The sequence below is a fragment of the Thermobia domestica genome, chromosome 12, assembly GCF_964235325.1.
Source record: "Thermobia domestica chromosome 12, izTheDome1.hap1.1, whole genome shotgun sequence".
Classification (NCBI taxonomy): domain Eukaryota; kingdom Metazoa; phylum Arthropoda; class Insecta; order Zygentoma; family Lepismatidae; genus Thermobia; species Thermobia domestica.
Window position 1 is genome coordinate 221,437,580 of NC_137465.1, and position 25,472 is coordinate 221,463,051.

General features: G+C 35.8%; 1 protein-coding gene across 1 annotated transcript in view; it reads left to right on the plus strand.

Moving 5' to 3' along the window:
• The window catches only part of LOC145666270 (sodium channel protein Nach-like), a 103,073-nt gene extending 81,419 nt beyond the window's left edge, over nucleotides 1–21,654 (plus strand). Inside the window, exon 7 of the mRNA XM_081733333.1 lies at nucleotides 21,600–21,654. Within this exon, the coding sequence (XP_081589459.1) occupies nucleotides 21,600–21,654 (55 nt within the window). The remainder of the gene's footprint in view (nucleotides 1–21,599) is intronic.
• The last annotated feature ends 3,818 nt before the right edge of the window (nucleotides 21,655–25,472 follow it).

Here is a 25,472-nt window from a genome sequence, read left to right on the forward strand (position 1 = left end):
TGGTAAAATCGTAATAAATCATGGCATGGAAATGCTCTCTCGTCAGGTGCATTTTTGATCACGACCACCTCACTTCAAATTGGTGCTCTGCAACGACGAAGATTCCGAGTTACATACGGATTTGCATTTAGAGTGAACAAAGATGACAGTTTATAACTAGAACAACATTTTATAAATCACATTGTTTCTATCATCTGATTCTTGAAACTTTCAGTGCAACCCTCGTAATAAATGCAATATTGTAAGTTTTCATTTCAAATGTAGGGTTCAAAATTATGTAAAAATCAATTAAATCTGAATATGTTAAATGTAATATCGTGATTTGAAAATATAAAGAAAATAAATATGTTAGTTTCGAAATAACTCTGGTGGTGCTGATGTAGTGTGGTAATCAATATCCCTCTGTCTATATGTTTATCGTCGAAGATTTTCTAGTGTTTTATTAGTAGTTCAAAAGATGTAAGGGTGTTCCAAAGTAAATGATTCCCTATATATTTGATTTTATCTCTACTGTTTCTTTAACAGTTTATATTTTTTGTTCTTGTAGATGAAGATAACGTCATTTTCATATAAATTAGACTGAAAAGTTTGTCCTCGCCCTTAATATTAGGCTTGTATCATAATTTGTGTATCTAGTAATGAAAATCGCATTATGTTTAAATTGTCACGAATCAATCATTTTCCTTTATTGTAAGACGATTTGTAGAATTAATTATTATAGAATGTTTCTCAATAGCTTCAGAAATGCTCCTTCAGAATTTTACAACTTCTTAATAGTAGTTAATTTAAAAGTAGACTTACAAATGGAATTCACTTTTGTTATTCACTTAGAATAAAGAGTAGTGCCTACACTGTTCTCACGTTAAGAAGTTGTGTCTCCGTAATGTTTCGGACCTGAAAATAGCATTTGAACCGATAAAGCGTGGCGTGTGGTAACGATTGTGTTATTCAGTCAAAAGCAACAGTGTTGTAAAGTAAAGAAAAAAAGTAAAAGCGAATTAACGATATGTTTCGAGAATATGAACAACGTGCGTGGATTAAGATTGAAGTGCCACGTGGGCGCAGTACATAATAATGTTGAGGGATTTCGTGAGGACTTTTTTCGAGGTGATGAAGGAATCAATTCACGGGAAGCACTAACTAACTAACTAACTAACTCTATGGTCTATGGAACCCGGAGGTTCAGTGCCGCGTTCACAAAAGCTCTCCACTGACTTCTATCCTTAGCTAATTGCATCCAGTTTCTACTTTGTATTCCTATCTCTGCGAGATCCATCTTAATATTATCCTCCCATCTGCGCCTAGGTCTTCCTAGTGGTCGTTTTCCTATGGGTCTACCAGTCAAGGCTTTGAAAGCGTTTCTACTCTCTTCCATTCTAGCTACATGACCTGCCCACCTAAGCCTCCTAGACTTGACGACCCTAACAATGTTGGGTAAACCGTATAAACTATGTAGTTCCTCGTTATGAAGCTTCCGCTATTCCCCATTCTCGTTCCTCTTGGGTCCGAATATTCTTCTCAGGATCCTGTTCTCAAATACTTTCAGTCTATGTTCTTCTCTCAGAGTAAGCGACCATGTTTCGCAACCATACAGAACAACAGGCATGATTATCGTTTTATATATTTTAAGCTTCAAATTCCTCGAAAAAATTCGCGACGACAAGAGATTTTGAACCGAGTAGTAACACGAATTCCCTGCTTTTAGTCGACATTTAATTTCTTCGTGAATATGATTTTCGTCTGTTAATATTGATCCTAAATATTTGAAAGTATCCACTTTATCAAAAGCATTATTTAATATTTTAACGCCTCCACAATTTGCCGTATTACGGTCCCGACGCACTTCCATGTATTTAGTTTTCTCTGCATTTACTTCTAAACCCATGTCCCTGCAAGCGTTTAATAAGATCTCTGCATTTATTTCTACTGTTCTCCTATCATCCCCTATTAAATTTACATCATCAGCATATGCCATAACCTGGTGAATGCCGTTCAACTCTAGGCCCTGGTTGTTATCTTTGATTTTCCTTATGGCGTATTCCAGCACAAAGTTAAATAATAATGGCGACAACGCATCTCCTTGTTTCAGGCCATTTTCGACGTGGAAGCTCGTGGACAAAATTTTTCCTACCCGGACTTTACTTTGGGATTCACTTAAACATATCTTAATTAATCTAATTAGCTTTCTCGGTATTCCAAGTTCTGTAAGAACGTTGTATAATGTTTCTCTCCTAACCGAGTCGTAAGCCTTTCTAAAATCAATAAATAGTTGATGTACCGGGGTATTGTATTCCCACTTCTTTTCGAGTATTTGGCGAATGGTAAATATTTGGTCGATAGTTGATCGATTTCGTCTAAATCCGCACTGATAATCTCCAATAATTTCATCTGCGTATGGGGTCAATCTTGCTAACAGAATATTTGAAAGGATTTTATAGGATGTTGACAGAAGAGAAATGCCACGGGAAGCACTGCTACACAATAAAAGCTCCCTTCGTGCTACATGGTGGTCCCTGTGGGACATTAACAAACATTGACGCATTAGCGGTTTACACCTTCAACATATGTGCAGAGATGAGAGGCGACTACTTTGAGAAAGTTTAACATGTGCTATTCTCTGCATAAAGCCACGTATGTATCAATTATTGTGTTAATGTTGCCATTATTTTTTCCAGCATTTGTATAAAGATAAATTTGAACAATGTGATTAAAACTAATATAAATTAAACATAAACCGCCTTCTGCAGAGTCGTTTTGACGTACGATTAGCGCCATACTAAAACCCTGACTACTTCAGAAAATATACGTTAGTCGAACTCTTTAATTTGGCACTAATCACACATCAAAACGACTCTGCATAAGGCCCAAAGAGTTTTATTCAATGTCTATTCTGCTGTTATTAAATACTTTGTACATCTTCTCGGCTTTTTAAACTATGAAAACCTATTTAATGAAAACAACCCTTTCTTGTACGAAATTAATTTGATTAGAGTGTTTTTAAGTGACATTACACTTTATTCAGGAAAATGCACTACGAATTAACTTTTAAAAAGAAGTTTTGTTTGTTGTACGTTGCCCCTTTACGTGATTTCACCATTTAACTACATCACTGTTGAAATATGAAAAAGCTTATTCACTCGAAGGACTATTACCAATTTTTTACGGAACAGTAAAATTTTCTAATCATCTTCTAATGACACAATTGTCAATGTCCTCAGTATGAATCATGATGTGAACAATAGTAGTAGCTTAATTTTCATAACTGATATAAGCATTAGGATAAATAATAAAGGTAATTTTTTTATCACTGACGTGTGGGGTCTCTGGTGTGATCCTAGATCTCTGGTTAGATCATCAATTGAGCTTTGTGGTAAACAAATAATATGTTCACGTCCTTTCTAGGTGTTCAACAATTTTTTCTCAGTTTCTTCACTTCACCATTTTGTCCATTACAAGTATGACATCAAGTATATTATTAGAAAGGAAGGAAAGAGAACAGGTGAGAAGGGTTCGAAATTTGAATAGTATTATTTGTGCTGAATTCAATTGCGAAAGTGAACCCCCCCCAAAAAAAAATGTAATAATGATGAAAGAAGCATTTAGGAGGAAGAAAAGTTTATTTTAAGAGAACTTGATTAAAGTTGAAAAAAAGATTCATAACATGCTTCACGTAGAGAATTGTACTGTATAGATAAGAAACATGGATTACTCAAAAGCGAATCACAAAGGTTACAATCTCTCGAAATGCCGGTATGGAGAAGAATGTAGAGAATTAGCTGAGTCGAAGGAAAACAAATATGAATATGTTAATAAGAGTGAGGAAGAAAAAGACAAATGAAAAGAGGAAGAGAAGTTGGTTGCGAAATTGGTTTTGAAGGATGTTTTAGGTGTTCATGAAGGATATGCACGAAGGTATGTCTGCAGGAAAAAAAGGGAGTGGCCGAAGGAGGCTTCAGCTGATGATGAATGGTAACAAAATATAAAAATCGTACGACAAGACAGAAAAGTTAGCTAAAGACAGAGATAGATGTTTCTTTTGTCAAACAACGTATTTAATATAGATAAAACAATCGACAAATATACAAATAGTGAATATATATATATATATATATATATATATATATATATATATATATATATATATATATATATATATATATTGCAATTTTCAGTGACATTGCTTTTATGCACGCAGCAGAATGCCTTCACTACACGAAATCTAAATACATTTAGACAATAAACAAGAGCAGTTCATTTTTTTTTATTGAAGTATCATAAACCATACAAATGTATTCCCTACTATACGTGACCGGCAGTGGCGTATTTAGGGGGCTTCCGTGCTTAAGCCTCCCCGAAATCTTAATTACTATAGTAAAGTATATGAAGTATCTTGCAGAATGTTCACATTTTCAGGCAAAGCCCCGCCGAAAGTTAGCAAAGCCCCCCCGAAAGAAAATCGTAAATACGCCACTGAACGGTATGGGTGCATAAAATTTCACCAACAAAAGTTTATCTGCTTAACATTGGATTATTTAATAAATTTCAATCAAGTATTAGGCAAATACAAAATGAAGGTAAAATTGCAAAACGCCTGCACACTAAACGAACATCATTATATCCAAAATTCTGAACTTCAGTATTTAAAATGAGTACCGATATTGTATTGATGAAATGTGTGATTCTGAGTTCATCTAAGTATTTCTAGAATATTGAATTATATAATTTGGAAATAGCATTTGAACTCAATATCATATAAATCGTAGCTAATATCCTTCTCATGTAGTCATATAATACAGGGTGTTTCAAAACAACACCGACAACGTTTGGGAGGTGATTCCTGGCACCAAGATAAGGCAAAAGGTATAGACCAACCTGGCTGCACAAATGCTTCCTTTCGGAGTTATAGGCTGCCGAAAATATGAAAAAAAAAATAAATTTAAAGGTACATAGCTCCGAAACTATAGGACCTACCGTAGTCAGATCAAGACTTCACTTAAGGAATAATCTGTTCCCTATCTAAAAATACATGTTTCAGGATACTAAGATATTCACGCAACAATTTTTATAGAGGAAGTTTGGTTACGGGCATTAATGTGAAGTACTCACAACTACCTCCATAATTTTTTTTACAGAAGTACCGCAGGATTCTGAAACTTGGGTATTTGAATAGGGCTCATACTAGTCCTTAAGTGAAGTCTTGACCCGACTATGCTAGGTCCCATAGTTTTGTAGCTATGGAAATTTAAAATTTATTTTTTAATGTTTTCGGCAGCCAATAACTCCCAGGTTGGTCTATACTTTTTGTCTTATATTAGTGTCAGAAATTACCTCCCAAACGTTGTCGGTGTTGGTTTGAAACACCCTGTATATAATGAATTACTTCGAAGTAAAATAGAACTGATCTGTAAATTGTTGTAAGTTAGCTTGCTAATTTTCTATCTTGCCAATCAGGCAAAAAGTAATAATTAAAATAATTAATGAGGAACTAAGCCAAGCAAGAAATTACTAATTAATGTGAATGCTTGGTTTCACTCGCTAGTGTAATTATCCCAACTATATTTGCGTTAAATTTTCTCCTATATGGACACCAGAACACATTTGCTAACTTTGTAATTAAAGGACACCGCGCCGCTTCTAGCTAATGTTGAAGGTAGTATGAGCTCTGAGCATTGACAAAGAGATACTTCTCTATTTTGTGCAACACGAATAATAAGGAAAGGCTTTCATGATAAATAATTAAACAGTTTTTATCATAAAAATAATATTCTAATTTCGATGACAATCAATTTTAATAGAACAGCAGTATTTACCTTTGTTGTGTATGCTTAAGAGTCTTCATCCCGGCGAAATTAAAATACCGCTAATTTTACAGTAATTATGTGATATCTTCAAATAGATAAAATATAATCAAAATGTGGAACAAGGGCGCCCTAGACAATATCATTTTACATGAGATACCGTTATCACGACTCACTTATCTGCTTTCGATTTCGAACCATTTTGAAAATCGGCATTTATTTTCGCGTTTCTAAACGGCTGAAAACGGTAAGCTACTAGGTGACTTGTGGTAACGGTACCTCATGCAAAATAATATTGTCTAGGGCGCTCTTGTTCCATATTTCAATTATCTTTTATGTATTTGAAGATATCACATAAGTACTGTAAAATTAGCGGCATTTTAATTTCGCCGGGATGAAGACTCTTAATGTATTTTTATGAAGGTTTTCTTTTTTTTTTTTTTTTTTTTTTTTTACTTATATTGATTGATATACTTACCGTGCCCATATGTTCATTCTTTCATCGGGAAAAAATATCTCAATAACACTTGATGAATCACTCATGACGTACAGATGTAATCACCAAACCGTCGATCGAGAGCTACTAGTACCTCACGGGGACATTTTTAGGTAAATCACGTTAACGCGCCGGTTGCCTAACCTTGATTCCTCTACTGAATTGATGCTAATCACAAGAGGGCGCTGACGACAGCAACTGCTTCTTCCTCTCGCGCAACCGCCATTGTCAGCCTCATCTCACAGTTGATTGTACTGTATATGTGTGGGTTTGTTCACGTTATGTTTTACGTGTGTTATATTAGACGTTTGCTAATTTGGATAGTTAGATGTTATATTAGACGTTTGCTAATTTGGATAGTTTGATTTCATATTAACTAGCAATGTAAGTTTATAGGCAATAAAAAAAACTAGGATATTTTTATTAAGTTGGTAGTTCTTTTGGTTGGTAGCTCACAGTAGAATTTAGAAACGGTAGCTTACAAGCTTCATAACATTGGCCACCACTGACGTAGAATGTCAATTTCATTGAGAGATGATAATCAAACCTGTAGTAATGGAGATCAATAATTTCCAGTTTTCATGTTGATCGCCATAGAATTGAAACACTAATACGTAACAAAATAGTTCAAGGGTGTGGTCGAAATAGTTGATAACCCTCAACAGGCACGTAGCCAGGATTTCGCAATAGGGGGAGGTCCGTGACGAAATACTGTGTTTATCACACTAAGGGCTCGATCATTCAAAAATATTTTACTGGCAACATATATTCTTACTTAGCTAGGATTTCGTAATGGGTGGCGGGTGATATGAAATACTGTAATTACACACCAGGGGATCGATCAATCTAAACTATTTTACTGGCAACATACCCATATTGGTTTGTTATGACAATAAAATGAGGATATAGTAGTAATTATTTTAATAAAAAACTATGAAGAAATCTTGAGTCAATGAATGTAAAAAGGTATTGAAAAGAGATGTCTTCCGAGGTCATTCGAACTCGGTTCTACTTGTCTTCTTTCTTTTTTTATCTTCGTTTAATGCCGTCAAGGATAGCAACGAAATCTCTTTCGGTAGTAAAGACATCCTATAAAATAGATTAGTGTTGCCGCGAAATTCAAAATGGCTCATATTATTGGTGATTCTGGTCATTTCATACGTTCTATCTGAGAGTCTATCTTATCGAACCGGTTTACCATTTGTAGTCCATAGGATTAGCATGAAGATAGATGGAATTCGGAATGCTTAGTTACAATAATATCTATTTTCAACTTGACCTCTCCCCATTTCATCCACACAAAGCTCCTCATAAGAAAGAGTAACCAAACGCTTGGTGTAGCTTTATATTTTTGACGCTGATTCACCCTTTTCTCGTTTCTTTTTGTTTCATCCTTAATATTTTTCATTTCTGGATCCAAAGGGAGGGGTCCGGAAACCCCAAACCTACCACTTGGCTACGTGCCTGCCCTCAGAGTTAACACGTTATTATGTATTGTTATTGACGACAGAAGGTACACACCATCTTTCAGTTAAAAATTCCTAATACAGATGGCAGTACAAGTCTTTTATAACCATCAACTTCCCATTTTAGCACGGGAAAACTTGGTTACCCTCGTTTCTCAAGATGGCAACGTACACGAAGGATTTTAAAGCTCTTAAGGGAAATTAACAGAATATGAGCTTCTTATCACAGAGTGAAGATAAAAGTAGTTTAATTTTGTGAAGACAGTGACAAGGATCCTGATTATGTCCCGGAAACGTCTAGAATGTCGTCTAAGTACGAGATAAGTAAAGAAATTTCACAAGGTCATATGAGGTCAAGTGATTTGCTGGTTAGCAAGTTTCTCGACGTTTTAATGATAACCTTGTAATTGGACATGATAACGTTGCTATTAAAGGTCTTCTGTAGTTTTTGTTATTACCAATATTCCTTAATATCTATATTATTGTGTTGATTGAATGTTCAGTTATAATAAAGATATTAGTTTTACCTTGTATGGATTATCAAGTTTTTCCACATACCTGTAAGCAATGGGTTGATAAAGATCCAGGATTTATGGAGTGTCAACATGTGAGATAGAAACTCAGCCTTAACTTCATCAAGGACAAGCACAAACTAGACAAGACAATCAAAGTAGCTACAAAAAAGCTGCAAAGAACGATGCAACTATGCATGTCATTAGCTTTGATCTAAACCAAGCTCTCGCAATGCCACGACTAACGATCGGACCGGCCTTCTGCAAACGCAAACTATGGGCATATGACTTAGGTGTACACATTCATGAACATAGAACAAGGATTCGTCTTCTTTTGGGATGAGACGCTTGTTGGTAGAGCGTCTGACGAAATCATAAGCTGACTTGACAATTAATTTAAAAAAATGATCTGAAGTAAAAAGGTTGCCTTTTCTGACAACTGCGGTGGACAAAACAAGAATTGGAGGATGATCACTTACTGGATTCATATAGTGTTCATGGGATGTTTTGAAACAGTGGAACACAACTTTCCAGTTACAGGTCACACCATGCTACCTTCATTTGAAGATTTTGGTGTAGTAGAGACCTACATTCGAAAACATATAATGCAGATATACATTCTAGGTACATGGCTGAACGTTTCGGAGAAGAGCTGTACAAAGAAGCATTTCCAAGTGTTCGACATGAAGTAAACGGATCTCCTAACTATAAGAGATTTTAGAGATAAGATCAAGCGCAGCTTCATTAATGTCAGCAGAACCTTAATCAAGCTGCAAGACGTTGTAAAATTTCCATTTTCCAGAAAGAAAAAAAAAACTCATTCATGCTTTAGGTATCTCTATCCTATAATATTGAAACCTGGGAGCAAGTGATTATATGGAAAACCACCCAAATGAAGGATTTAAGATTGAGATTTCTGGGCTTTCGACATCTATGGCCATTTAGCCCTTCACATATGAGGGATAGCATCCCTCGGTGAGCAACCTATCTGGGAAAAGGAAAGGAAGAAAGTATTGGAGAAGGAAGAAAGAGGCAAGGGAGCTATATGGTAGGTACCACTCCGACATTTGCCTGGTACGAAAGAAGAAAACCCAGAGAAACCTCATTCAGGATGGCTGGCCTGAGAAATCTTTTACACTTTTCTACTGAGGGCACCACCGGGAATCGAACCCGGGAACGGTCGCATCGAGGGTGAGAGCGCTCCCGCGTACTACGCTACCACTGAAATGAAAGAAGTCTCGTAAGAATTCAGAGCTTTGACCTCAATCCTGAGAAAGTGAAAGACGAATGTCCCTGTACAGTTACATATCATCCATACACATTCAGAACTTCTACAATCACGCTCTGAACAACCAGGATGCAGCACAGTGTGCAATACTTGACGTGGTGAAGACAGTGATAGCGAAAAAAGTAAAAAGAACGAGCTTATAGGTAACTATGGTTTCATATGTTTAAAATATTTTTGTGCTTTGCAATTTCAAACTAATAATACTGCACAAAGTTTAATACTCGTTCACTCTACATAGTTATAATCTACTGAACAAAATATAGTAACTTAATGTTATAACATAATAATATTCCAATGTCATTTGGATATGTGAACACGATTTCTGGTCATACTACTGTACTACAATAATGTAATCTGCTTCTTGTGTTACCGAAGGCACGTAAATCAGTACAGGTATCATATGTACAACTGTATTTATGGCAAGCGGAAACACATGATAACCCACAAAAAATATGTTAATTACTGCAATAAATCGTTACCAATTTAGACAAAAAAGTTCCATTACATACTAATTTTGATGGGAAGTTCATATTGTTAGTCGGGATGCACGATTTTGCTCATTAGTTGGGAGCTTTCAACTCATTTTCTGAAAATTTTACTTCTTGAGGGTTATAAACTTTTCGACCACACCTCTAAGTTATCTCCAAGCTAATCTTTTTTTCTAAACCCGGAAATATTAGGACTCTACTACCACTTCCGGTTTCAATATCTATTAAGGAATTACCACGCCATACAATCCGAACTTCTTCGTTTTGTATATACAAAGGTAACCAAGAAAGTTATGTTGCTTTTTTGGTGGTCTGTGCTCCATTGGTCCACATACCACAAGTTGAATGCGATTGGAGATAAGGTGAAGGTCAGTAGTTGGTGTGGGTATATCCCTTATACTACCTGCTTGTGGCAATTCAGTTACACCGTGAACTTCTGTAAGGGCAGAGTGAACATGGGACCTCCACAGAGTATCATAAGGGCGTGTATGCTGTACGAGTTCAAACTGGGGTCAAACGCCTCTGCAGCGGGTCGAAAGATATGTCAGGCCTTTGGCGAGGGTATCGTGACTACGCGGACAGTGCACCTTTGATTAACAAGTTTAAGGACTGTGACGAAACACTCTAAGACACACCACGGGCCAGAAGACTAACACATGTACAATACGAAGCAAAAAACCTGCAACATGAAAGTTTAAGTTCATTGTGAAACTACGCCAACAACATAGGCAACCAACCTAACGTCTTTGTGGCACTGATCACGCCAGGATAACCTTCGCCTTCGTCCGCCTGCACACTTCGTTTGGAGCAAGAAATGCATAGATCACGTGACTACAAATCACAAATTTCTCACAAGATGGAGTAATAGATTGAGGTTCTTCTCATTTCTCTTCTCATTTTACATCCTCAGTTTTAAAGAGAGAGAAAGAGAAAAAGGTCAACGTGATAAAAACTAAATAAAGAGGAATATGCGAAATATAAAGGAAAAGAAAACGTGCGCATATATTGACAAATGACACATGCACTTCAAAGGAGACCACCTCAAATTTGGTTATGAACCATATATAATAACTGTGAGAATCAGCAAACCACAAAGACATAATTACACACAGTAAGTGTTATATAACACATATTTATTTAAACAAATGAAAATGCTCGCAGAAAGCTGAAAATGTCTTTAAAATCTCAACCATAACTGAAACAAGAGATTACTTCTCTATTGTTTTTCCTCGTAGCATCCATCTACATGGAGAAATGAGAAGGAGAGAACATCTTAAGAGATTCGCACGTATACAATATCGGAAACTGCTAAATGGAAAAAATTACAGTTTTTGGATGGGATTCGAACCCAGAACCATAGTATTAGAAATCCCACACTCTACCGATGTAGCTAGTCTGACAGTAATACCCTGTTCCTCCATCATTACCTATGAAAGATGGAATGGAGTCTGCAGAAAACTACGTGTAACATGTCCACGACAGACCGCCTATAACCTATGTCTAATTGGTACTTAAAAAAGCTAGTTCTACACGTGCATAGAAAAGTAAAATCAAATGAGTAGTTAGTACACATCACTTTGTCTGTCTCACTCTATCTCTGACTGTAGAAATCGAGGAAGAAGAAAAAAGTATAGAGGTGAGAACATAGGAAGAACAAGCAAAAATATAAGTTGCAGGAAACTGAATATCAAGGGAGAGAGAGAGAGACATAGAGACAGAGAGAAAAATAGAGGAACGGAGCAAATGAGTTAATATACATCGGAAAAGAAGGTTCACAACTGTGCTATACATTTAATGTATTGAATACTCTGCAGGCCCGTATCCACGGGGGGGCTAGGGAGGCCGGGCCCCCCTAAACTTTGGCTGGCCCCAATAAAGGTTTCACGATAGGCTTGCAAATGAACTATAATATGGTGATGAAGTATCATATGATTGGGTCGGGCTCCCCCTAACTTCGGCCGCCGCCCCCTAAATTTTTGGGCTGGCTACGGGCCTGATACTCTGTTTCTTCTAAATTGCTTGCTAGATGACAAATATTAATTTGTAAAAACGTAGCAAATGCCCGCGTTGTCTTGTTTTGTTACTGTTTCAGTAATAGTGGAAAACGTGGTGTATGCAACATAATAAATTACTAATTTTCCCACAACAATCATGTAGATGTTGTTGATGATTTTGAGTTTAACGTCCGTTCAGCAGCGAGACTATATGAGACGTGGACCTACTTATTAACGTGGAATCCGAACCATATGAGCTGCTGCCGGGAATCGAAGCAACCATGTACTGTTGGTAAGAAATTTCTAAGCAAAAGAAAAAACTGATCAGCAAAATACATAAAACGATAGTCCTGCAAACTATTACTTAAAGAGAATTTATTGTAAAATCAATACATCCATGTGGCGGTATATAGTCGTAAAGTGATTAGAAAACTTAATATTAAACTGTCGATCACATTGTTTTACTTATTTGAATTCAATGTCGTATAGATTCGGTTTTAGCTCTAGATTTCAGCGTTCTCACTTCAATTCTTAACTTGTTGGAAATATGCATTAATCGAAATTATAAAAGTATACGAAATTTAACTAGCTAAAAGAAGAGAATAACATAAAAATCCGGATTAGAGTACGTCATCGCCAACATGTGCTTTTATTTCAGGGAGCATAAAGTCGAGAAGATCAACATTTTTTTTACCATTAAGTCGGCCTATAATTCGATGGATACCACCTCAACCTGCAGTCTCGCATATCCATCCCCAACAGTGAATCGTCACATGACCCATTCGCGCTGAACGGGCCATATATTGTGGATCAAACCGTCTTCCAGATGGGCGATACACACGTGTTGGCCCAAAGTTTCCAGTGGAAAATATTTTCTCATCTGTAAAGACAACAGTGCCCCAGTGACAAGTAATATTTAGCTCTGCAAACGCCAGTCTATCGACTTTGTGATCTTCTGTCAATCTCTCCTTAACAGCAGCCCGGAAGGACCTTAAGCCTGCGGCCCGAAGTCGCCGTCGGACTGTAGTTACATCACCTGGAAAGGCGGTAGACTGCTGCAGTTGTCGGGCAAACATGAAAGGCTGTCGACAGCATTGATCAACTAATCGTTGGTCTTCGTCGGTGAGGACACTCGTGGCCGACCACTTCCAGATTTTCGAGTTAGACTTCCAGTTTCCTCATATTTTTTCCACCATCTGAACGCTGTTGTACGATGCACGCCTAATCGAGCGCCTGCTTCAGGAACACTCAATCCCGCATGTTCAATAAGAGCGATAACACTCTCACGTACAGAATGATCATATTGCACCATTCTTACACAAAAGTAAAAGTGCTAAAAACGTCTTTGAATATACGATAATGCACAATATTGCTATACATGACGTCGTATTATGAAAAACATGCGCAGAAGAAGTAGATGTGCCTGTAATCAACTGTTGTTGCACGCAAAAATACTCACTCACTGTTAGTAACAAAATATTTTCCATTTTTTTTAAATCCAATACATTAGAATATAGTAGCAGTTACTATCTTTCAAGAACATAACTTCCATCGAGTGGTGGGCATAAACAAAAGCTCGTAACTATGCAACAGTTAACTTCCATCAAAACCCCGAAGCCCTTTACAGATTTAATCTGATTTATTTGTGCAATTTAGATACATATAAGATTACAACTTGTCTGGGAAATTTGTTCATACTCGTCTAAAACAGTTCTATTCTATTATTCGCCACTCGTATACATTATATGACAAACAACAAAACAGAAACAAGTAAAGTGCAAATACTCTAGACAATATTTTTCAAAACGTACTAGAGAATTAAGATATAGCCGAGCGGTTTAGTAGAGTAGTCTACTACCTCCGCCTTCTCGTGTTCAAACCCACCTGAGGTTTGTGTCTATTCTCTGCTTTCTTTCTTGTGCTTTCACAACGAACGTTTTTTCTATAATTCCTATAAGCTATGACTTGCAAACCCTAAACAAAATACACATGTTTATTGTAATACTCTAATCCGGATTTTTATGTTATTCTCTTCTTTTAGCTAGTTAAATTTCGTATACTTTTATAATTTCGATTAATGCATATTTCCAACAAGTTAAGAATCGAAGTGAGAACGCTGAAATCTAGAGCTAAAACCGAATCTATACGACATTGAATTCAAATAAGTAAAACAATGTGATCGACAGTTTAATATTAAGTTTTCTAATCACTTTACGACTATATACCGCCACATGGATGTATTGATTTTACAATAAATTCTCTTCAAGTAATAGTTTGCAGGACTATCGTTTTATGTATTTTGCTGATCAGTTTTTTCTTTTGCTTAGAAATTTCTTACCAACAGTACATGGTTGCTTCGATTCCCGGCAGCAGCTCATATGGTTCGGATTCCTCGTTAATAAGTAGGTCCACGTCTCATATAGTCTCGCTGCTGAACGGACGTTAAACTCAAAATCATCAACAACATCTACATGATTGTTGTGGGAAAATTAGTAATTTATTATGTTGCATACACCACGTTTTCCACTATTACTGAAACAGTAACAAAACAAGACAACGCGGGCATTTGCTACGTTTTTACAAATTAATATTTATCATCTAGCAAGCAATTTAGAAGAAACAGAGTATCAGGCCCGTAGCCAGCCCAAAAATTTAGGGGGCGGCGGCCGAAGTTAGGGGGAGCCCGACCCAATCATATTATACTTCATCACCATATTATAGTTCATTTCCAAGCCTATCGTGAAATCTTTATTGGGGCCAGCCAAAGTTTAGGGGGGTCCCGGCCCCCCTAGCCCCCCGTGGATACGGGCCTGCAGAGTATTCAATACATTAAATGTATAGCACAGTTGTGAACCTTCTTTTCCGATGTATATTAAATCATGTGCTCCGTTCCTCTATTTTTCTCTCTGTCTCTATGTCTCTCTCTCTCTCCCTTGATATTCAGTTTCCTGCAACTTATATTTTTGCTTGTTCTTCCTATGTTCTCACCTCTATACTTTTTTCTTCTTCCTCGATTTCTACAGTCAGAGATAGAGTGAGACAGACAAAGTGATGTGTACTAACTACTCATTTGATTTTACTTTTCTATGCACGTATAGAACTAGCTTTTTCAAGTACCAATTAGACATAGGTTATAGGCGGTCTGTCGTGGACATGTTACACGTAGTTTTCTGCAGACTCCATTCCATCTTTCATAGGTAATGATGGAGGAACAGGGTATTACTGTCAGACTAGCTACATCGGTAGAGTGTGGGATTTCTAATACTATGATTCTGGGTTCGAATCCCATCCAAAGACTGTAATTTTTTCCATTTAGCAGTTTCCGATATTGTATACGTGCGAATCTCTTAAGATGTTCTCTCCTTCTCATTTCTCCATGTAGATGGATGCTACGAAGAAAAACAATAGAGAAGTAATCTCTTGTTTCAGTTATGGTTGAGATTTTAAAGACATTTTCAGCTTTCTGCGAGCATTTTTATTTATTTAAATAAATATGTGTTATATAACACTTACTGTGTGTAATTATGTCTTTGTGGTTTGCTGATTCTCACAGTTATTATATATGGTTCATAACCAAATTTGAGGTGGTCTCCTTTGAAGTGCATGTGTCATTTGTCAATATATGCGCACGTTTTCTTTTCCTTTATATTTCGCATATTCCTCTTTATTTAGTTTTTATCACGTTGACCTTTTTCTCTTTCTCTCTCTTTAAAACTGAGGATGTAAAATGAGAAGAGAAATGAGAAGAACCTCAATCTATTACTCCATCTTGTGAGAAATTTGTGATTTGTAGTCACGTGGTCTATGCATTTCTTGCTCCAAACGAAGTGTGCAGGGGGACGAAGGCGAAGGTTATCCTGGCGTGATCAGTGCCACAAAGACGTTAGGTTGGTTGCCTATGTTGTTGGCGTAGTTTCACAATGAACTTAAACTTTCATGTTGCAGGTTTTTTGCTTCGTATTGTACAAGCTGAAGATCTTCAATTGAGGCGAATAGTGGCCAGGCATGTAAGGACTACAATTCAATGTGAGTGGAGAAATCATTCGGGAGCATCTCCATCAACTTGGGGAGCACTACAAGTTAGCTATATGTGTCCCACATGATTTGGCACAAAAAGCATACCAGAAAAAAGCATACCTCCATTTTTCAAAATTTTCTCTATCGCGTTTTGTAAAAACGGTCCTCATATAAATGTCAATTAACGTCTTACGATGAAAATAATGGTAAGTTACTGTAACTGTTACGACTTATTTTAATTTAATAAAGAAGTACATACTCTGGTCAGAAAAAAAAATAATTATGTCAAGACGGATGGAGATAATGAATAGACGGAATGCCAAAATCGATCAACTACACATGTTTGTTTAATTCTTAACGCATTTCTTCAAACGCCGTTAATAATGTTTTGCAAAATACCCTATAACATGTAGACTTTGCAGTGGTTGTTTATTATAATAAATGATCCAATTTCAATTTCTTTCTCCCTCTATCAAATGTAGATAGTCTGGTATCTGGACTGAAATTAATCACTTAGTTCAAGATCTGGGATGGTATAGCTATGCAATACCTATCTACTATCAAAATCGTCCATCAAACGTGACTGAGATTCAGATCGGTTAATAAGGTTGTGTAGCAAAAGTATTATTTTTCTCAATTCACTTTGACAGATATACGTATATCCCATACAAAGCTGTGTCATTAGAAACGAGTGTCAATATTTGTCGTATACTTTATTTTAGTAGTTAAATAAAAGTTTAACTGTATCAGAGTTACAGAACTCTAGGCTTTACACGCATGAGTTTTTTTAACCATGAAGCTTTAAATACAGTACATTATAATGACATGTTAAATTCTACTTTGAGATTGACTGTAGCAATCAAGCTTGCAATGTGTTGAATTCTAGAACAGTGATGTCATAGATCTTTAGCAATATGCATTATCAATCAAGAAAGGTTGGAAAGTATTGCTTTAAACTATTAGTAGTAACAATATTCATTAACAAGGTAGGAATTTTCCGGAAATATCAAAATACATATTGTACCTCGTAAGAATAAATTCAACTGTCCTTAATAGTATCCATATCAATAATTTACCAACCCTAATCTATACTGTGAAAATAAGCAGTATTTATACACTTTTAGTACAGAGGTTGAGGGGGAAATATATCAAGTGTATGCTTATAAAGTTTGCTTCGCGTGTCTAAAAGCGTTCATTCTCTGAAAACAGTATCTGGTATGACATATTTAAAACACTTCTTCCATCAAACAGTTCTAAAACAAAGTGATAACATACATTTTGCACATTTCGTACATCCATCTGGCACATACTTGGACAACACAGCATATACAAGGGGTAAATGTGTTTTATCTGGAGTGTTCAAAGAGTGTCGGTAATGTGTACAGTGCCCTACTGTGTCTACAAGTAGGTTCTGTGTTTTTTGCAGTGTTGTACGCCCAGAGATAAGCACTACTGAGCCATATTGCCTTACACTTAACTTAATAAAGAAACCAACGTTCAGTAACAACATTGAGTGCAATGATTCATATACACATTACACATTATATTGTGATAATTTCACATTAATCAGAATATTTATTTATTTGTAATTTAATTAAAGCAGACTATCCAAGCCTGGCCAACTACACAACTATAGAGTTACTCTAACACCACACAACAGAGAACAAACATGTAATCTATGATTTTAGTACAGCAAACAACCATTTATCATGCGTGTCCCAGTTTATTTTATAATCATCAAAATTCTTATTAACTGTTAACTAGTACGTCAATATAATTCCAACTTCATATCCTAACGTTGTGTTTAGTTTATTGATTGATCTATTAACGTCGCTTATGAGTGCATTACGGATTTGATTATATATTGTTATATGGAAAGCTAATACTACTCTCTTTAGTACACAAGTTTATAATTTGCTTAATGAATTTCCTTATTTATGGATTATTAGTGTACTAACAGGATAAGAACAAGGAAACAGTTCATTGATGTTGCCATAAACTTGTTACTCTCAATACATCATCCTTCGAAGATATTAACTCGGAAGGCTTTTCATTAGTATTTAGTGCTGACGCAGCAAAAACCAAAATTTTGCAAACGAGCAACTCGACTAACAGTTATAGAAAGGCTTAGCGTTCCTCAAAGAAGAAAATGTCAGAAGAGCAATAGAGTGTGGGAAAGACGAGTTTTAAGGGAAACTTTGACAGAAAAGAAAAGTTAATAGGATTTAGTGTCAGTTCAAATTTGTTGACTTTTTCCCCTTGGTAGGTGTAGGAAAACATCCAAAAAGTAAAGCTTCAATATATATTTTTGTTTCACAGTTTATGTATTTGTTTAATAAATAGTTCTTACTTTGTGTCTTGTACTACCAAACAATATTAACTAAATTCTTAAGGATTTAAATCGCTCCATCATAAAATGAAACAAAAGCACTAATTAACTATATGGCCTACACAACTAGAAGGATCAATATTTCATTCATTAATACGATTTATGACTTCTTTCTTAGCTAACTAAATCACGTATCTACTTTGTATTCCTAACTTTGCAAGATCCATCTGAATACCGTCCTCTCGCTAGTGGTAATTCTTCCTAATGGTCTTTTCCGATTGCGTTTCCAGTTAAAATATTGAAAGCATTTCTATTTTTAAAATCTGGCTACTGACTTGCCTATCTGGGCTTTCTTGCCTCTATAATACTAACGGTATTTGGTGAAAGGTACCAAGTTTCTCGTTATGAAATTTTATTTATTTATTTAACATTCACCAGATACAGCTCACTAGTGAATATCTAACAACCACAATAACAGTGGGAAGGATTTGCAAAGGTATCGACCAGAGTCTGTTTAGTAGGTACCGTCCCGGCATTTACCTGGTAGGACTGAGGAAAACGCTAGAAAAAGCCAGTCAGGATGTTCGGCAGTGGGAATCGAACCCATGACCTTCCGAATGCGAAGCCGACGCTCTTCCACGTAAACTATTTCGCTCAGTTGTACTACTTATAATTTCCCAGTCCTGTCCATCTTGAGTCCGCATGTTCGCCTCAGGATTTTATCTTCAAATACATTCGCTCTGCATTTTATTCCTCAAAGTTATAAAACTAGTATATTTAAATGACTTAAGCAGTACACATTCGATAATTCTGCAACTGTCGTCCTACTGTAAAAAAAGAAGCGAAAACAGCTAATTATTGGCATGTGACAACTGAATTACAAAACAAAAAAGCATCTGAATTATCTTCTCTTCCCTAAACTGAAACTATTTTTCACTGCACTACTTTGCATACTTGGATGGTTCACGCACAATTGTAGTATTATATGATTAAATAATTGAAACCGAAGAAAAGAAACATTTCGAAAACATCATATTTCGAGGAAATAAATAAAACATCTCTGATTTTTAAATTTATGCAAGAATATAAAAGCATTCCTAACTATATTTTTTATCGAAGAACATGGGTTTTGTTTATTTATTTATTTTGTAATTTAAAGGTCTACAATTATATACCAAAGCCAAGTTTGCTGATAAGGAAATGATGGAATGCAGAAAGTTACAGGAAATTGTAGGAACTTAGAAAACCTATGCATACGGTGTTTGTCCACTACAATGGTTGTTATTATTAACATACAGTCAATGGATGAATACATATTTAAAAATAGAATAATATTTTTATCTCTAAACCTAAGATTTACACCTGGTAATTTCTAGCAACAAACCTTCGTTGGGATCTAGGAGCAGTAATGGCTCAGTGATAGAGCTGTTATCTTTAGTGCTAGGATTTCCTGATTCGTTAACAACCCAGATGAGTCTCCTCGAGGCTCTCCTTTTTCCACCAACGTTCTCATTCTATTAGTTATGTCACAGTTACTCGCTTTCATCACTTATAAAAATATTACATGGGACGTTAAATTAACAGTAAATTTCATTTCTGGTGGATTGTGCTTCCATCAAATACATATAAAATACTTATTTACAAACAAGTGCTCAGAGTTTCTCATTGGTTTCGCTTGGTTTTTTTCACAAGAGAATGAAGACACCACAAAATACATATTGTGGTCGCCAAACAGTAGCTAGGCGAAATAAATGGGTGTCTCATAAATAACGCAACTTTTGAATTGTCCACCATTTTTGTTCTAGTATGTAGGCAGCACTGAACGTTATACGATTTTGATCTGCTTACTTTGTGCTTAGTAGTCACTGAGCATGGTGTAGTGCATGATTATCATCTGTTTCCTAGCAAAATTTAAGATTTGGTACACAGTAAAAATGATCACGCATTAGAATGATCAATTTAGGGTCGGTAGATGTATACCGGTGAACGTCTAACTTCTGCTATCTTTGCAAAAACCAGAATTTCAAACTTTGCTTTCGTTGAAGAGTTATCCTGCGGAGTATGTTACATACATGGGATCATTATAAATCAATTTGTTAGTGAATTGAATTCATTAAGAAACGTCCGCCGCGATAATTGATCTAGGTATCGATTGTGGAAAACAGAATTCAAAAATTCGCTTTCGTTCAAGGATTAGCGAGTTCGCTAAAGGGACAAACTTAAGCTAAAGGGACATTAATGAATTCACTTCATTAACCAATCGTGATAAGGAATTCGAAAATTCGTTTCCATTCAAGAGTTATCGTGAAGCGTAACGGACGTACGGAGACGTATTAATATTACAATGAGTGGCGCACTCACGGGGAGTCCATCGGGTCCAGATATCCTCCAAAAAACTTCCAAACTCAACATACATTGGTACAGTTTTTCAATAAAACTCTACTTGCTTGAAAAGGAAATTACTGATATGGCATGAAAATTTGATCTTGTACCTTATATGTACTCTTCTTCTTATAAATACAGCATAGTTGTATCTTATTTTCCTGAAAATATAGGTGGAAGTATTTTACAATTAATTACCGTGTGTTTGTGTGCAGAATAATATTCGTCCAATAATGCATAGGCGTAGTGACTTATAGTATTGGACTGAGAGAAGTTTGTTATTCGGTTATCGGTAAATATACGAAATTCTTATGGTTTGTAAGGGAATCTAAACGGAACACACGTTATCCACATGTTGCATACGTACTGCCCTTTACAAGATGCTGCAGGATGTCTGGCATCTAATATCCTGCCAGATATTACATACGTATACGTATGCTACAAACATCAGCTATATGTTGTATACGTATATCTGTATGTGAGATCCTGATACAGATCTATATAGAATTGGTACGGAAAGTACGTTTATTCGGAACATTTATACGAAAAGTACTATAAAAATTACGTTTTCAATTTTACGTTTACTGCGGGATGTTACATAGGGTTATACGTTAAATCGAGAAATTACAGGATTTATGCATGCAACCTACGTTTTTACGTAAGCCACATGCATTGCTTTTCCTTAGTATGGATACTCCTAAAGCATGGTCCTTTCTCAACAAAAAAAAAAAAAAAAAAAAAAATTCTGGCTACGCGCCTACATATGCGGGATGGCAATAAAAATTAGTTATATTTTTATATTTTATATGTTATAATGTTATTTTTTTAGGAGAAGTGTCAACTGTTATCTTGCTACTGCCGTAATCAATGGTTTGATAGGATGAAGATTTGATCTCAAGTAAACCATTTTATTCAGTTTAAAAATACTCATCGGATGAATAGAAGGAATAATACTTAGTGTAATACGGGAAGTATGAATTTATTTTACGTGTGTGTGTTTTTTTTAATATTTACAATACAATATTTATGAACTACAGATGAGATATTTATAAACAGTGGCGACTCGTAATAAAATTCACATTGTTACCATTTCAAATTTTATCACTAGAAGTCACGTAGACAAATCTAATTCTATCTAATAATTACGGGAGAAGGACATTAAAAGAATTAGGAGAACACGTTAATGGATAGACTCAGTTAACAAACTCAGCCTAGATCATTGCCTAAACATCAATAAGAAACAAGAATAGAAAACAAATTCAAAAATTTGGGATCAGGAATTAGATCTCCGCAGTGTCGGCTTCTAAGGTCATTTAGGCAGTCACGTATATGAGGGACGACGTTCCTCGGCGATCACACTATCCGATGAATGGGAAGAAAGGCAACTGTGTTAGGTACCATTCCGGCATTTGCCTGGTGTGAATGAGGGAACCCAGGATAAAAGTCACTCAATAAGGCTAGCCTGAGAATGTTGTTACACTTTTCCGACCGAGTTTCCCCACTGGGAATCGAATCCGGACCCGCTCGCACCGAAGGCGAAAGCGTAAGCGACTACGTCACATGGTGTCACAAATTCAAAAATTTGTTTTCATGAATGCGTTATCGTGTAAAATAACGTAGGGGTGGATAACAGTCGTACTGCGCGATCCTAATGAATATATAAGACAGCAGAAGTGAAATAATAAAATTTGTAATACTTCCACCTTTTTTCACCACTCTTTTACAATACGGATCGATAGTTTGGTCAGTTCTTTTGCTCGTACTAAAAATAAGGTCAAACATTTGCGTTTATTCGGTACGTTTTAGAATTTACCACTATTAATTTTCAGATGGTATAACTTTCTCTTTTTCTAGTTGTCTACCATACACATCGACATATGTATTAGCGGTTGTCACTGACGGTGGCGTTAAGTCAATATATCAAGAGATCCTTTAGCATCAGTGAACTGTTTAGCCTCAAATGGGTTCACTAAATTATACAATAAAATGTTGCAGTTTAAATCCAAATGCTGCTGTATATAAATTCCCCCTTTATGCTGTCATTTTCCTCTGTATTTGACATTAATCTCAGTTGGACACTGTTAATAATATTTCACCCAATACTGTGTATGAATACATGTACAGTATGTTATTGACATACGAAAATAAGGATAAATATGTGGTCAAACCACCGGTAGTCGTCTCTCGATTCTGAAAGGTCAGTTCCGCTTATATGCTTATTTATTCGTGTTAGTGACAATACCGCAATATCATTTTGTAATGTATTTTGTAACAGGTTGAACCAAATAGAGGCTACGAAGCACAAGAAAGAACATGTGTTAATGAATATAGAATCAGTCGCGTATTCTTTCTCTTAAAATCTCTAAAGGGATAGGGTATGTGCACTTTTGTTTGTAAAACTTTAAACTGTGAAAAAGTTATGTGAGACTGTCAGAGCACAAAAGCCAGTCAAATGACCACAATAGTGAGTAAAAATAAACCTAAAATGTATATGATAAGCACAGGCGATCTTAAAGATGAAATATACCCGAAATAAGCAAAGTAGGCTTGACTTCCTTGTGCACGTAGTTCACAAGTACGAATTGATTGACGTGTACACTATAACTTAGATACATTACTATACTTACACTATTGCAATTGCAGAGATGGCAACGCATGTAACCTTGATAAATTGATATTGCGTAAAGATTTTGTATGCTGCAATAAGAGCTTACGTACACCAAAATATTGAATCTAACAGGAGTGTTTCTAAGAACTGCCATACCACGCTCTTTGTATGTCAGTCCACACAACATTGGCACTGTATGTTGGAGAGTTACTGCAAACAGTGTCTACCAATCGTTTCAATAAAATTTCAATATTAAATTGTTGTACGACCGTATAGGCCATGTAAGCAGGAGTTCTTATCCAACATCAAATAAAGATTGCATATTACAGTATATATGTGGCATGGCGTTGTGATTGCTGAAATATAGTATTCGGAGTTACCTGAATGGAACAGTATGATCTCAGCTTCTTTCTTTGATATAACGATACAAGATGACGTGGCTCTTAATTTTGTAGCAGCGTTATCTTGTTATACCCAATAGGGCTTCATATCACAACAATTGTCACTTGGCTGCTACAAAACACAACAACGGTGATTATCCTTACCAAGGCAACGTCTAACATATATTCGGCAATCACTGAATTCCAGGTAGAGACAAAGCTCGTAAGAAAACACGAATGCTTGCATAGCAACATGCCAGCGATACAGTTGACTAAAGTGATTGTATTTTTAGGTCAATAGAAGCTAACTCAAAGGCATGTGTCACCGGTCCAATGTTTACAATACGCCGCTGAACTGTTAAAATAGACATGATACACTCATTATCGTGGTTCAGGTTTCAATGACGATGTATGATCATCATCCAGTGGTGCACTCAAGAAATATATCTGTCATACACCAGATTGATCGTATTCTGCAATCCTTTACCTGATTGCCTTTATATATTATCCATTGTCAGACAGAAAAATCCGTTCTCCGGACAGCGGTATATTGTACAAATATACAGTATCCGCTTGCTCACTATAGAAATCTGTACCGAGCATACGTTATCCGTATGCTACATAGGCACTGCCCTTAGATGTTAGATCATGCCGTTGCAGGATGTCTGACATCTAACAGTTTTCCGTATATCACATGCATATACTTATGTTACCTTCGTCAGCTATATGTTATGTACATCCATTTGTATGTGAGATCCTGACTGCCTACTTTGTTTAATACGGAAAGTACGTATAGATGGAACACTTAAACAGAAAATGTTATAAAACATGCGCTTTCAGTTATACGTCTGCTCTACGTTAAGTCCAAAAACTACACGAATTACGCATGTAACCTATCTTTCTAAGCACGCCACCTACAATTTGTTTTCTCAGTGCACCTTTTGCATAATTATAATGAAAAAAAGTGACCAAACAAGTGTAGAAGATGAGAAATAAAAATCATTCCACAAAACCACAGTTACCACATACAAAACTTTAATCCTATTGAGTATTTAAGTGTGTTTTTACGTCTTAAGAGAGCAGACTACTAAATATTCTTTAAAAGCTAACATTTTTTCTTTTACCAGTTTTTCGTAAGTGAAAAGAGATAATGAAATGTTACTTATTTCAGTAATAGATAATGTTATTCTACACCTGAAAATACGAATCGGAAGAATTTTCGGTGTTGCCATCCATAGAACTTACAGTGTGACCAGAATTTGAATTACACAAAAATCTAGGCTACAGCGACTAGAAAAATTAACTCAACGTCAATTGATGACTTATCATGCTGTCTGTATTCTTTGTTAATTACATTTTAAATAATATTTGTATTTTTTATTCTACTGGCAATTGAAAATTATTTCTTTTGTTATCTTTGTTACAAAATAAATACAAATGTTACTTAAAATGTAGTTAACAAGGAACACAGACAGCATGATAAGTCATCAATTGCCGTTGAGTTAATTTTTCTAGTCGCTTGCATAACCTAGAGTTTTGGGTAATTCATATTCTGGTCACACTGTAATTTCTATGGATGGCAACACTGAAATTTCTTCCTGTTCGTATTTTCGGTTGTAGAATAACATTACCTATTACTAAAGTTAGTAATATTTCATTATCTCTTTTCACTTACGAAAAACTGGCAAAATAAAAATTGTTAGCTTTTGAAATA